Raw genomic sequence first — 15,663 nt, 5'->3', positions numbered from 1 at the left:
AATCAATTAGTAAATAGTGTCCCAGTTTTTAGAAAACAGCCCAGTATTATAACCACCCTAACCACCAGAGAAACTGTTCAAGGCTATGGTGCCTCGGCCATCTTATTTGTGTTATGATACCTTTGGGAAATGTCTGCTCTACTAATTCATATCTACTGAGTGTGTAAAATGAAGTTAGACAAAAGGCCAGCCAACTTCTCCAGTCCTTACAGTGCCCTATCTATGCTTTCTGGAACATTCCATGCTTTATTTCCACTATTGTCTTCAACTCCAGCTCCTAACCCACAAAAAAACCCACTGCTCCCATGACAATTTCTTATCATCTGTTTGTCAAAGTCACACACTTTATGCCCTGTTGTTCTATTTGAGGCCAGAGGAGTTTTAGTAGAACATACCCATCTCTGTGTGTGTGTGTGTGTGTGTGTGTGTATGTGTGTGTGTGTGTGTGTGTGTGTGTGTGTGTGAGTACACATATGTGCAATTGTCTGGATGGCAACAGGTAGAGCAAAATGAGACCAAACCTAGTTCTGTCATGGCGCAGAACAACAACCTCAGACGATAGTGTATTCAGCTCATTCAGATGGTTCCTAGACCTATAGAAGGTTCATCGCCAAGCATAAAATTAAATGGCACCCAAGTGTCTAGAAGGAGGCCCTGTTAGTGTGTGCCACGCTCGAGGGGGTTCTTGAGGAACGGTGGACCTTCATGAAAAGAACCTGCAGTCTCTACTGATCCTGCCGCCTTACCCAGACTATATAATTGGGAAGGAAAATTAAAGGTTGAGACTTTCACAGAAAGCATAGATTAAAACACGATTCTGTGAGGAGCATGCGGGAAAGAGACTCGGCTTGATATGACACAGCTTGTCTTCATTTTTACCCGAGACTTGCCTGCTAATACTCGTTAAATTTAAAGAAACTGCTCATTCATTTCGGCCCATTGTTTGGAATGGTGCTTGGTGTTGAAGATATGAATACAGTTTTCTCATCCATAACCAACAAAAGGACAAGAAAACATTCAAATTCGAAAAAGATGGAAAAGTTTGGGGAAAAAAGCACAAGAAAGTCTGTACTGTCTCCGTTCATAAACCACTGTGCACCCCAGAAGCAGAGGAGATGCCCGGGACTGTGGGTGTTGTGGTGGACCGTCAGAAGCTGCTGTGGAGAAGCAGGTCTCCTCCACTCGCCTCAGCGCCTGAGGGATGAGGGTGTGAAGGTGGGTATTTGACTTCCACTTGATCACAACTCTGAGTCAGTGTCACGCGGTCACCATGCTAGGGACATCCTGAGGTAATAGAAAACATGGAGCTGGAGGTGATCTGGGCTATTATGAATAAACAGGGTTGGTTCTGTGAGGTCCGGGCGAGGCCTCCTCCTTCTTTACTGCCCCTGCTGCACCTCGATCTCCAACCGCCACCGAGGCGGTGCTGATATTATCTGTAACCCATGACAGTGAAGCCCATTTTGTAGTGGTAGCCATGGTAAGCTTGTTGTTTTCATCAGGGTTCATCAGGTAATAGCCAGGTATAGTGTGTGAGTAACAGCCAGGTGTATTGTGGGAGTAACAGTCAGGTGTAGTGTGCGAGTAATAGTCAGGTGTATTGTGGGAGTAATAGCCATGTGTAGTGTGTGAGTAACAGCCAAGTGTAGTGTGTGAGCAATAGTCAGGTGTATTGTGGGAGTAATAGCCATGTGTAGTGTGTGAGTAACAGCCAAGTGTAGTGTGTGAGCAATAGTCAGGTGTATTGTGGGAGTAATAGCCATGTGTAGTGTGTGAGTAACAGCCAAGTGTAGTGTGTGAGCAATAGCCAGGTGTAGTGTGTGAGTAACAGCCAGGTGTATTGTGGGAGTAATAGCCAGGTATAGTGTGTGAGTAACAGCCAGGTGTAGTATGTGAGTAATAGCCAGGTGTATTGTGGGAGTAATAGCCATGTGTAGTGTGTGAGTAACAGCCAGGTGTAGTGTGTGAGTAATAGCCAGGTGTAGTGGGTGAGTAATAGCCGGGTGTATTTTGGGAGTAATAGCCAGTTGTATTGTGGGAGTAATAGCCAGGTGTAGTGTGTGAGTAAAAGTCAGGTGTAGTGTGTGTGTAATAGCCATGTGTATTGTGGGAGTAATAGCCAGGTTTAGTGTGTGAGTAATAGCCAGGTGTATTGTGGGAGTAATAACCAGGTGTAGTGTGTGAGTAATAGCCATGTGTATTGTGTAAGTAAAAGCCAGGTGTAGTGTGTGAGTAATAGCCAGGTGTATTTTGGGAGTAATAGCCAGGTGTAGTGTGTGAGTAATAGCCAGATGTATTGTGGGAGTAATAACCAGGTGTAGTGTGTGAGTGATAGTCAGGTGTAGTGTGTGAGTAATAGCCATGTATATTGTGGGAGTAATAGCCAGGTTTAGTGTGTGAGTAATAGCCAGATGTATTGTGGGAGTAATAACCAGGTGTAGTGTGTGAGTAATAGCCAGGTGTATTGTGGGAGTAATAGCCAGGTGTATTGTGGGAGTAATAGCCAGGTGTAGTGTGTAAGAGTGTGGAAATCTCCTCATAGGTCCAGTTGTACAGGAACTACTGACAACACTAAGGAACTATTGGATTGGATTTAGCTTACTGTATCTTGCCTTCGTGAACAGGGCAGCTAAAATAATTTTATGGGATAGACAGCAGCATTGTCAGGTAATATTAAATTACTTAAATGACCAACACAAAACAGATTACGACATCCATACCTCATACCATAATTCAAACCAACGTGCTTTTCGGTATAATGACTGAAAAATAATACGTTGAAATCTATTGAGTTGAAGAACAATGTGTGTAGGTAAAGATGAAGGATGGTAGTCCTTCTAACAAACAGTTATAATAAATGAATGATAAATGTCTTTAATTTTCCATTAATTATGACTTTCGCAGAAGTTTCATTAAATTGCACAACGTCTAGGCTGTGTACAACCTTTTTATGAGGTCGAGTCAAATAAACAGATAATGAAATGACCAGTTTTGTTATCTCAGCTTATAATCATCTCTCTGTGCTGTCCTCTGTGATCTATGCATGCACTTAATTAATCATGAACTAATTTGCTGAATGAAGTTGAACACAAGCTAAATCAGTAATCTCAAGAACATAATGTTCAAAGGGACAGGGGGTTCGTTTCTGAGTGTGTTGACTCAGTTCTTGGAAAAGGACTGAAAACACTAAAATTTCAAGAGCTGTATGTCAGTAGCAATTTAATAGCAGAATGCATTTGCTAACAAGCTTAAAGTCAGAAGACCAATAAACAACATCTACTCTTTTCATGAGTTGGGGCCAAAATTGAAACCGCCTGTATGACCGTCAAGCTCCACGTGTAAAATGAAATATCACAGCTAAAATACATAGGTGGTAAGGTTGCAGTCTCTTGCGTCTGAAGTCTTTCTCACCTGTGGACAAAATTTGGACGGATGAACCCAGATCTCTTACCTTGCCGACATATTGTGCTTCCGGACCCATGTGTTCCTCCAAAACGAAGAACTGATTCCACACCCAGCCTCGTTTTGGCCGGTGATGGTGATCCTTCTCTCCCTCTGGGAGTTTGGTCTGGTTGTGGGCATGCGCGGTCCGACCGGGACCCTCAAGCAGTTTGGTCTGGTTGTGGGCCTGCGCGGTCCGTACAGGGCCATTATAAAGTTTGGTCTGGTTGTGGGCGTGTGCGGTCCAGATAGCGCCGGCTGGAGGCGGGGTCCCGTGGATCCTATGGAGCGCGGAGAGGCACAACAATAGCAGAGAGCTCAGGCAGGCCCCGCCCCGAGTCCTGCCCATGGCCCCTCCCATGATAAAGAGTGAGGCCACGGCCCTCCGTCAAGCCTGCCCCGGCGGGCACCTTCGAACGTAGATCAGGCCCACACACCCAGCGCGACGTGTTTTAGATCCATGCTTTAATCCAAACCCCCTGCTGAGAGTCAGTGGGCAGTTCTCACATCCTGAAACGACGGCGGCCGGAAGGGGCTCGTGCTGGACAGGGCATCCGCTGAGGGGCTCAGCAGAGGCAGCGGAAAACGGCCATGAAACATCTGTGTGTGAAGAGAGAGAGAGAGAGAAAGAGAGAGAGAGGAGAGACACGGCACGTGAGCTGCGTAACTTAAATGCAGTCAGAGACACCTCTGGTTCTGTATTGAAGCATAAATTAATCGCTGTGCGGATGAAAAGACACATTCTGTGAAATCACCTTTATCTACTGCAGTGGTTCCCAGTGCCACTCCCAGTGGTCCTCCCTCACATGGTTTAATGCTGTCCACTAATAAGCCAATTACACGACTCGAATCAGGGGGTGTTTCAGAGCAGGGAAAAGACGAAGCTTCACAGCGTAGTGGCTCACCAGGACGGGAGAGCAGTGACGGATAATTCAGCGTAAGCGTATGACAACGGCACAGTAACGTGATTTATTTCCAAGTTGTGCAGTCGTCCTTTGTCTGCAAATAACGTTGACAAAGAGGTATAGCCTAAGCTGGTATTCTAATCCCGTCACCCAAAGGTGGGAAAGAATCCATTTCAGTCAGCGCGTGTGAATGGTTCAGGAGTCTAAATCGTTTTAACTCACACCCAGAATAATCTGCAGGCGGTTAGCCATCCAGTAAAACATCTAATACGTTTCTGATGGAACAGCTGTTCCAGTGTAACAGCAGGCGCCGTATCTAGCAGCTCGGAGACCCACTTTAGCGATGGCACGGCACGGTGAGAAGAGGACACGCGTGGATGAAAATCCTCTTACGATACGAGAGCTGTGAAGTTGCGGTTGCCTGTCCCATAAGAGGGCTGCTGGAGCCCACACTATACACCCCCCCCCACCCCCCGGGCCGTCACGTCCCACATCCAGAGGCAGGGAGTCGTCTCAGAAACACTTCCCAGGTGATCTGCTCCCGCTGCCGGGGGGACGAGGGTTAATGAATGAGGGATATTTGGGTTCAGAACCCTTGGGAAATGGCAGAACCAGCGCCGTTGCGGCCCACTGGGGAATACAGCCAACAGCGGGCACGCTAAATGCACCTTTAAAGACACGACTAAATGGAAACAGCTTGTTTTGAAGACCTTGGGACAAACCAGGATGGAAGTCTCGGAGGCGTCTGGCGGAGAACGTCTTCCTCACCTGGCCTCATCAACTGCTTCGAAACGTTTACATCAACAACAAGGCAGTGCCCCGTGCCCCGTGCGCTTTTGTCGATGTGGAATAAACGTTGGCCCGGGTGTCACACACTGACAGCTGATCGTTTCGAGACCCCGGCGGTCCCCGGTGGTGACACAGACATAGGCCTGACCTGAAATAGCCATTTTAAACTGTCACCACCAACAAAACGTTCTGTTTCCAGCAGAGGCACCTGCGTTTCGATTGTTCGCTCAGAGGTTGTGATTCGTCCGATGGGAGATTTAGGAATACAGAAAACTCAGCAGGGGCAAAAACACTCTCTCTGTTTACACTATGAGGTCCACGCTTCAAGCTTCAAGACTGCGTTTGCTACTGTCATAGAGGGTTCAGCACGAAGTAAAATGCTAAATGCGTGAACTGAAACGCTACCATGTGTAGACCGCCTCTGTGTCTTAATGCGACACTAGTGATTCCTTGGCTCATTTAATATGGCCACACGTAAGACCCCACGCACTGACATTTCAGAAGGTAGAGATGTTAAGAAAACAGCTAGATAACAGACCTTCATAGTGTTCACCTCTCCTAATCAGTCCTGAGGGATTTATAGATTTCACTTTCTCATGACTATATTGATGACTTACTCTAAAAGCAATTACCAGGTCTTTAACCACATCCTTCAATGTGTCCCGGTGTTCTCCAGTGACGACAGCAACATGGTACAGGGTTATAGCTCTGATTCACTCATTTTATATACTGAATATGTTTTCGGAATTTCTCGGTCACCTATAACTTTTAGTTCCAGTGTACTGCGTGCCATTGTGTACAGTATGGAAAAGCAGTCGCAAGGGAACTCACGACAGCTACGATACTGACTATGGGTGTTGCTCGACAAATATAGGCAAAGATAGGTTTGTGCATATTATAAGCATATCAACAGCATTGTTTAATAAGAATAGATCATATATACTTAATGTATAATGTACACTTAAAAAGCCAGTCATTAACAATATTGTTGACTTAGCCGACACATAATACCTATATTATTTAAAACCCACCAATCTTGCTATATATCGCTGACGCGGCTTGGAAACCCTTGTGTTGTTTGTGCCAACAGCTCTGTCTCCCCCCTCTCTTTAAGGACCGCCCATTTCATAGGAGTTGTCGTTCACGGAGACTCCAGGGAGCAACTTGCTTGCTGTTTTCTGTCTCCCCCACGCATCACCGAGTGCTCTGTACAAAATGTCACTGGCTTCTGGCCCTGGTAATGACTCCTCTGTAGTCCCCTATAAACTCTGCGTTCTGCAGGGGGGCAGAGATCCCAGATACATGCTGTGCTGCATAGTTTGTTGTCAAAACTCTGTTGCCATATGGAGTAGAACTCAGGCACCAAGTAGACACGTGATTTTCGATATACGTCTCCGGATAGTCGTGACATATCAAGTCAGGACTTTTACAAAGTCGTGTCCTGTATGAATCTGTGTCCTGTACGAAGCCGTGTCCTGTATGAATCTGTGTTCTGTATGAAGCCGTGTCCTGTGTCCACTATTTTCAGTCAACACTGAAGAATTGTGCTGTAAATTGGTGATTGTAAATTTTGGAGTAAAAAAAAAATGTTTATTTAAATATTGTTTCCATGGGGTAATGATTCAATTTATCAGAGTATCAGTGTATTGATTCTTGTTGTTATTGTGTTATTACACAAGATGATGCTGATAAATACTGATAACAATGATACAGTTTCAATATATTAGTGGTGTTGTAATAAATTTTACTGTGTATTAACTAAAATGTTTCAATGTGTAGGCTTGGTCTTGAAGGCAAGCTGCATATGTCCAATGATCAAAAGATCCATGTGATGCACTTTTGAAGAACAGCCAAACATCTGTACCTGAAGACTCAACACACACGCACAGCAGTGTAGACAACCCAAGTTATTTAAAAGATTACATGCATTCTCTTCATGCCTTACCATAACATAAAAATTAACAGCACACCGATTAGAGTATATTACACTGAACTGCTGGGTTATCAGTACATAAAACTCCTTTTCTAAAAAGCATTTTTACTGTCTCGTTCTATGCACCATAGAAGCCTGCAGGAAGTCGTTTTCTGATATAACTGAGCAGCCACTAGCAGTAATCAAGACGTTTCACCACTTAGAGGCATCAGTGACGTGGACATCCAGCCCAGGACGAACATGTCCTGGACCAACACGTCCTGGACCAACGCTTGACTGAATTGTTGCAAATTGTTGGGCTCCAATCAGAGGTGATGCTGGAACTCATTCAGCTTGGACAGAGACCAGTGAGTCTTGGCTGGAGGATGAATCTCCAACCTTCATCACAACACGGAAAGGTCCGTCCTTTAGTCTTATAGACATGGTAGGAGCAGAACTGGCTCTTGGTGGTAGAACATACCTGAACATCTAAACGCATGTCCAGTAAAGAACTGTCATTGAAACAGTGGAAGGAAACTGTACCTATTTAAGCTCTAGTGCAGATTCAAAGTTTATATCCAAGAATTGGTTTTAGCGATCAGTAGATAAAAATGTAATCAGAAAGCCAAATTATTTTGTTGCTTTATTGTGATATTTATTGTTATTTATTGTATTGTATTTATTATTGTGTTAGTTTATCTAATTAATAAACTCCTCTGATTCAATAACTCAAAGAAGGAATTATAAATTATTATAATTGATGAGGGTGATCAGGTGCCTACTTTTTCCAAGCTATTGATCAGGTTGTCCAAGATGCTTACAATGTCTGAGACTTGGCTTTTCTTTTCGTGTTGACATTTGACTTCTATAGTTGCTTTCACTGTGCAACTGTTTTTTGTGTAGCTTGGACCATTCTCTATAGGTCCCATGTGGGTCAGTGGGACCACGACCTACTTACACCTATTGGTCAGACTTCTTCTCAGCATGTGTGTAGCAGCTACATATAGTAGTGTATGGCCAGAGAAGACATACGTGTATATAGATAGAAGTTTAGCTACTACATAATCTTTTGTATGGCACCTCAACACGTCCTAAAAGCATATCCGATGGTCTGATAGTGATGGTCTGATAATGATGGTCTGATAATTGGGTCCCTTTTATTTGCAGTGGCTGGTTACACATGTACAGCATTCATGTGACAGCATAATTTGACAAAAATCGAAAAGTCTCCTTAGACTCCCACTTCACCACTTACACGCCGATAAAATTACTTCTTAGGTTTGAAAGGCTAGTGAAACAGATGTTAAAATCTAATCTAAGAGAAGCTGGAGTTTGTCTGGTGATCTGTACAAGACGACAAACCCACATGTAGCTTCATTCCTTCCTTCAAATATAAAACAGGTTTGATCTTGAGGAATCTGGGTACCTGGGTACATCAGAACTAGTAATACCACATTTTGAAAAGTTAGTGTTTACTATGTGTATTGTATAGTTTTTTTTTTTATCTAAAATTACACAAAAGAATCATAAATAATAATTTGAATGATAACTTTTCAGAAAACAGATATCCAGATATCAGTAACGAACCGTGGCCATTAAACCTGGGCCCACTCCCATCACCCCCCGAAAAAAAAATTGTTTCCTCTTCTAATTATCTGCAATAAAGAAAAAATTAAAAAATTGAGACGACAGTACAGCTTTAGAAACGCAATAAACAATAATATCTGTACTAGATAACTTCTTAAGCAAAGTCCAAACAAAATAAGGTTCACAGCTCCGTGTTCCTCAGAAGCGGAATATGTAAACAAAACACGCGACGCCATCAAAGGAATGAATCGAAACTAGCTAGCGGTGGTACGCTAACGACAGCTAGCGTCGCCACAGCGGGCAGAAATCATCATACAGTTAAGCCCGCCCACTAAGAGGGAATATATGATTGGTCAATTTTACTGTCATTTGAAACTGGTATTGCTGAATTATAACTGCCAGGCCCTCTGTAAACGAATAGCGGGCATCACAGTCCTGATAGGGGGAGACACAGGCTCACAGGCTTCCACTTAACCCCTCACCTTCAAACTCAGATTGAATAGACACGGGTGAATAATGTATTTGCTTATATTTTTGTAATTGTTTTGATGTCGATTGTCAAACTGTAAGTAGATAAAATAAAATTGGATAAATTATATTATATATGTAGGGACAGTGTTAATTTTACAGAAAATAGTTATGCCAGCACCACGTTTTTAGATTGTTTTAGAAAACAACTAAATGTGCATTATATTTTCCCGCGACTTATAGTGTTTAGGAATGGCGCACATTTTCTCCCGCCCTTTTGATAATAAACTGCTTGTGTAGGCGTGTTAATGATCAGAAGCAATCGAGAATAAATACAGCTCAAATAAAAGGCACCACCATTGTTTGATAGCTATGTAGAGGTATATGGTATTGCCTACGACGCCTTCCTCAGCCTTATTCTGCACTAATTATTAGCAGATTAACAGATGTACAAAACTCATCGTACAAGAATCCAAATCTCCAATAAGTCATATGATGTGACTGCATAATTGAAGTTGTGTTTGAGGGCAAACATTTGGCAAACATTCTGGTGTGCATCAGCTGGTCACGGCAGCCAGATGTCTACGCTCCGTTTTCACAAGATATTGTTTTGCACATAACTCACATATAAAAAAGGTGGACGAGATTATGGTCAGATGGTTTGTGGGCGGTGCTAGGGCGGGGCCAAGATGCGTGACGTCTTCTGAAAATTGCTTTTAAAATCGAGTTAACAAATATTAAAAACAAGCTCGCAAACGTTTAAGACAATTTATCTAAAATATTCCGACGTTAGGCGACATTTCATGGAACTGTCGAGGAACGTGGCTTGCTTTAAACCCCAGTGAACCATGACAAAATGGGCTATGCGAACTCTTTCTGCAAATGAATGGAAATACCATGTTGAAGGATGACCTTTACTTTGGGTATGATGCAGAATAACAGGTCTAAATGGCAAGTGGTCACTATCCCCATAGATGTGCCATACATTATCTACACAAACAATCATGCGTTATGTGAGCTTAATGAAATGTCCATACATGTTATATAAGGTCAAGTGATTCGGATTATAATCCGTCGTGTTAATCTGAACAGAACGGCGCGTTGATCAGATCGACTTCTCTCTGTCATGACGGACGACAAATGTTTTTACCTTCCTCTCTTTCGTTTACTTTCGTCTAGTCGATTGCTTTGAGAATCGTGTTTACCCAAATAGTGGTGTATGTTTGTAGCCACAACATTTTATACATCACTGCATATTTTGCGCGGAGTTTCTTGGTCAGTAAAATGGTGAAAATCACGCAACGATACAAGCGTGCTCTCTCTCTCCCTCCCAGTCCCTCTCTCTCTTTCCCTCCCAGTCCCTCTCGCTCTCTCTATATATCCATCTCTCTCTCCCTGTTTGTGTGTGTGTGTGTGTGTGTGTGTGTGTGTGTGTGTGTGTGAGACCCAGCATGTGCTATGTAGAAAATGGAGCACTTCCAGTGGCGTTCAATCAAGTTCATAATATCCCACCCCGTGAAGTGATCAACAGCAGTTCTTTTAAGATAAACGCAAATATATAACAATGATCTGGAAATCAAGCAATTTTCTTTTTTGCAGTGCAGTTCTGTGGAATCTCGGAAACTCGGAGACGGATTGCTCATTACAGTGTTCGCCATACCCGGGAGAGGTTCTTCAGGATGGCATAACCACCTTTATATGACCACTAAAATCCCTTGAACAGGCACAACTGCCCCAGAATATCTATAAACCGTTGCGTGCAACAAAACGTGGCGCACTGAATATCCCAATGCGTATTATCACATAACTTTAACAGGCTTAAACAGACCCTTTACAGAGGGTACATCATGTAAGACGATACCTGTCCAGAGTGTATTCTATAGAGAAGTCACAAAATGCACTCATATTTAATACTATATTTAGATCAGGTATAGGCTCTGTGTGACAGCGACACGGAGCTTTAACGCAGGTTTATATGCGGTCGGAGCGCAGAGTAAATAAATAAGAGAAGACCTCTCAACCTTGGTGAATTGAGGCAGTCGACACAGAGCAGTTAGAAAGCAAAGGCAGTGTGTGTCGTCTTGCAACGCTTTCAGACTGGAGAAGGATCACAACACTAGAAGGATCAGACGCCACGATAAAGCGGAGCGCTGTCAGAACCGGTGGGGAAGCGATAGACAGGCGCAGCGCTTCCACACGTCCCTACCCGGCTGATGCGGGCTCTCCACAGCCACACGCGCGCATGCACACCGACTCGCGCACCATTGCACGCTTTTTTTTGCAACGCTTCTCTAAAACGCACGCGGATGATTCTCAGCCCACCTTAAGGTTTGGAAAGACGAAAGCGCGCGAGCCTCTTACCTTGCGCGTCTATCCTTAAACGGTGACAAGGCTGTGCAGTACAGAGGAGTGCAGCCGGTTTCTCCACATCTTTGCTCCCACTCTGAGCGAGTGTGTGTGTGTGAAGCCCTGCGCGCGCGAGAGAGTGCGTGTGTGTGTGTGTGTGTGTGCACGCGCGTGCAGCTGCCAGTCTTCCCCAGAACCGTCCGCTGGCTCCCAAATCTGCCAGCCAGCCGCAGCTCTGGAGGGGCGTTCTGATTGGCCGGCTACACACACACACACACACACGCTCTCAGTTCCTACTCTCCCTGTTTGTGCGTGTTTTCTCCGTCTCCTTTCATCTCTCTGTTTCACTCTCTCACTTGCTCTACATTTCTAGATACCTCCTGCTTTACCTGTCCCCCCCCCCCCACCCCGCTCACGTGCAGCCAGGCGGGGAACACGGGCACGCGGACCGAATGCTATGAGCAACCTTTGGTTTAAGGCTATCGCCCCAAATGCAGCCTAATTAATCATATGAGCATGGCATGGAGGAAGAGGAGGGGGGGGGTATGAAGCCCTCCCTGTCCCCGCCCCCACCCTCCCCTTCATCTTCATCTTCCTATTAGACCGGTAGAGGATGCGTGCCGAACCCCCAACCCGCCCACCTGCGTTCACCTTAACTCAGTAGAACCCCCCCCCACCGCATCCCTTCTAAACCACCCGTATAAGCCGATGATTTATATGGCCGATTGCGTTTATTTATTTACTTTTTGGGTCCTGCTCGCGTCCAGGTGGGCCTGAGGTGAGTTTATGTAAAATGAGGCTGCCTCACATGGAGAATGAGGAAAACTCCAGAAGGCCATTTTTCATATCCCTCAGATTAATGGAATTTCCTTCCCGTTTTGAAATGCACTCCGAGCCGCGTGTCGTCCGTTATTGATCACGACGCCGGTTCCGAAGTGAAACGCGCCTCCATATTCCGCCTTCCATCTCCGATACGGACCTATATTTAAACCCCAACAATACGACACGTATTAACCCACAGCGCTGCAGAATTGCAGCCGTCTCCTTATCTTTTGACTTACTATTGGCTTGCTTCACGTAAAATAAAAAAATCTGCACGCTGCTAAATCTCGGTGTGGCTCCGTCTTTTTAGGGCTGGCGCACAGGCAGGGGAGTGTAGTCAGCAGAAAGTCATTTGACCCGTTAACGGCCCAGCGGTGCTGACACAGAGAAGACTGTGTTAAGATATGACAGCTTCAGACAGCTAATCGAACGCACGGGTTCTTCTGCTGGGGGAGACTGCAACCCCCTCCATCTCTTCCTGATATAAACAAATAACACACACCAAAGGAGGAACAGAAGAGGTGTGTATGTGTGTGTGTGTATAGACACACATAATGCATACAAGTAAAGAAACCGATTTCATGTAGGCCTATTGAGTTTTTTTAATATATGCATGTTCATTGTCATGTAGCTTAAACTATTATTATATATTTAGCCTGTACAATATATCCTATATTGTTATTCATGTACCATACAATAAATTGTGTTTTAATGCACTCACAACTATTAGCTTAACTGAAGTAATAGTTTCAAATGCAACCAGATTAAGATCAAGATAGGTGTAATTTTATAGAAACCCTACACAGAGGGATACAGGGGCAGGTTTGAGGGGCAAATCTAAGGCAAAGAGATGTGTTTAAGGGGCAGGTTTGAGGGGCAAATCTAAGGCAAAGAGATGTGTTTAAGGGGCAGGTTTGAGGGGCAAATCTAAGGCAAAGAGATGTGTTTAAGGGGCAGGTTTGAGGCAAAGGGGCAAGTGTTAGTCGGTGGGGCAGAAGAGGCAGAAAGCTTGACTCTCAGATAGAAAGAAAGAGAAGCGACCGTCCCTCTGGAAATCACAGGGCAAGAACTAGATTATGCACTTGAATAAATCTCATTTCAGGCTTCTGGTTAGGGTGTCAGTGTGTGTGTGTGTGTGTGTGTGTGTGTGTGTGTGTGTGTGTGTGTGTGTGTGTGTGTGTGTGTGTGTGTGTGTGTGTGTGTGTGTGGGCAGCAGCGGGGGCAGCACAAGGGCCTTGCCAAGCCAGTGTATGAATGACCCACATAGGCCATCAATGAACAGTGAGGATCTCAGACAGGAAGCTGGAACGGTCCTCACACTGTGCTCTGCTAGTCAGCTGTGTGTGGCTGCCTGTGGACAGCACCGGGAGAACAGACCTGCCAGGTGAGATTACAGGACTTTGTGGGTAGAGGTCTAAAATGTCCTTCGCACGGGTGACACCTGTGCAGAACTCAAACGTAATCCTGAAACGACGTTTGTGATCGCTTCTCTGCGTGCTGTTTTATTTTCCGAACAATGATTATTTATCGCAATCAAATCTAGGCTGATCACCGACCACGCTATACGTACTTCGAGCCACGTACTTAGGTTGGGGCTATTTGCCGTGACCCGCTGATGATGTGTCATCAGGACTCACAGTCTCGCTAAACCAAATGATGTGATGAATTATCTGAACATATTGCTGTTCTGTGGTCATTTAAACAGAATGTCACCAGAGTGATTCAACAGCAGCCATCTTGAAATTATTTCAAGTGTCTGCTCCGTTCCATGAGTCATAGTTTATTTTATTTACATACCCTTTGTGTACGACAGCATAGGTAAACATAGGTAATTGTACACCATATCATATGTGTGTCCTTAACATCAATAACACATTATTCTCATCATTATAGTCTATGAAACAGTTCTTTTTAAAGAGGGTTTTTTTTTGCTCTTCACAAAATTATTTCATTTGGACACTCATTCAGCTGGCCATAGAGATCAAAGCATAACAAATTCAATCACATCCTGTTTTCCATTAAATCTTAAGAAGCATTGAAAGGCAAGCCACATATTTGTAGGCTACCCGACGTGAGCAGGGCATCGTGAGCAGGGCAACGTGCTTTATAGAGAAGAGTCTTCTTCGTGTTGAGAGTTAATCTGGCATAACGTCTGTGCCGACTGAGTCAAAAGGGGAACTAAGTAAGAGTAAATCGTAGGATCACCTCTCTGAGAGTTTACATAAAACCAACAGTTTGGACAAAAATTCCGAAATAAATATGAAAAGTTATAATTTCATGTCACAGCCCTACTGTTACAGCGCATCTCCGCCGTGCAATGCTGGGTACATATGAGAAATGAACATATAAAACAACAAAAAGAAAAACAAATACATCAATAAGCAAGGAGGGCAGTAAAATACGAGGTGATCACAATACGAGAGACCAATCTAACATAAAACAGGATGTCTCCCTTTGTTCATCAAATGGAATAGAGCTTGATCTGAGCGCTGGTTAACTGCTTCTTTTCTCCCCATTACCCAGGTACCTGGGTTAATGATCCATGCACACATAGTGGGCAGAGAAATACCTCGGCTCTACACATACACATACAGTCTTAGGCACTTTTGTCGATTCCTACCAATTTTATGAGCGTATAAACATTACACGTCCTGATCACTGGCACCGGTTGATGATGCTTCGTTTCAATCTAGACCCCTGCATTAATTCTGGGGTTGATCTTTAAAGACCTTCTTTTTGTTGAGAATAACCCCCCAACAAAACCCGCGTAGTCCTGGTGATGGCTGGTGCAGGTCTGGATAATACTTCCCTCCGTGAAGCTGTTTGATGTTTACCCGCATCGCAAGCGTGAACAAACGTGCATCCCGTTCTCAGGTGCTGTCTCACGACTCCGCACACCGTGACGCGGATCTCTAACGGAAACGGCGGTAGCAGGCAGGCGCGCGAGAGCAGATGGAACACGGGAAATAAACGGCGCGAGCGTGGGGAGGGTTCCAAAGACTCGTCTGAAGTTTGCGGAGGAGCAAAGATCTTCAGATGTAGTTTCAGGACTGACTGTGATCGCTAAACAGTCTACTGTACGGTGCCAACGATCTAGCTTGGGGTCCTGATTCATTTCTCCTGTTTTCATATGAAGAAACAATTAAACCTACTTAATTACCGCCTTTCCACATGTGCAACAGGATTATAAGGGTATTTCTCATAATCCGTAACAGTAACGTGTGCAATTCCTAATGATTTAATGATATTCAGAGGAAGACTGAGACGACAATGCACCACCTGAAATAGGCTAACGCAATGTAATCCATTTAATTCTAATTGGACCCTGGTCTGGCCAAGACTGTGGCCCTAATATTTATACAATTAATAAATAAGAGAGCTGACATTCTGATC

At 44.3% G+C, this 15,663-nt stretch overlaps 1 protein-coding gene across 2 annotated transcripts in view; it reads right to left on the bottom strand.

Annotated features, from left to right (window-relative positions):
- Positions 1–15,663, bottom strand: part of LOC143483082 (cadherin-18-like) — a 79,825-nt gene that overhangs the window by 34,247 nt on the left and 29,915 nt on the right. The window contains exons 1-2 of one of the 2 annotated variants that reach the window (XM_076981794.1): positions 11,464–11,807; positions 3,452–4,041 (exon numbers count right to left, since the gene is read on the bottom strand). In XM_076981794.1, coding sequence (XP_076837909.1) covers positions 3,452–3,802 — 351 coding nt within the window. In that variant the 5' untranslated portion in view covers positions 3,803–4,041; positions 11,464–11,807. Of the gene's footprint in view, positions 1–3,451; positions 4,042–11,463; positions 11,808–15,663 lie in introns of those variants that run through there. The other variant, XM_076981797.1, reaches the window with a different exon arrangement.

Source organism: Brachyhypopomus gauderio, chromosome 19 (assembly GCF_052324685.1).
Source record: "Brachyhypopomus gauderio isolate BG-103 chromosome 19, BGAUD_0.2, whole genome shotgun sequence".
Taxonomy (NCBI): domain Eukaryota; kingdom Metazoa; phylum Chordata; class Actinopteri; order Gymnotiformes; family Hypopomidae; genus Brachyhypopomus; species Brachyhypopomus gauderio.
Note: the sequence above shows the minus strand (reverse complement) of the source record. Positions and strands in the feature narration are given on the sequence as shown.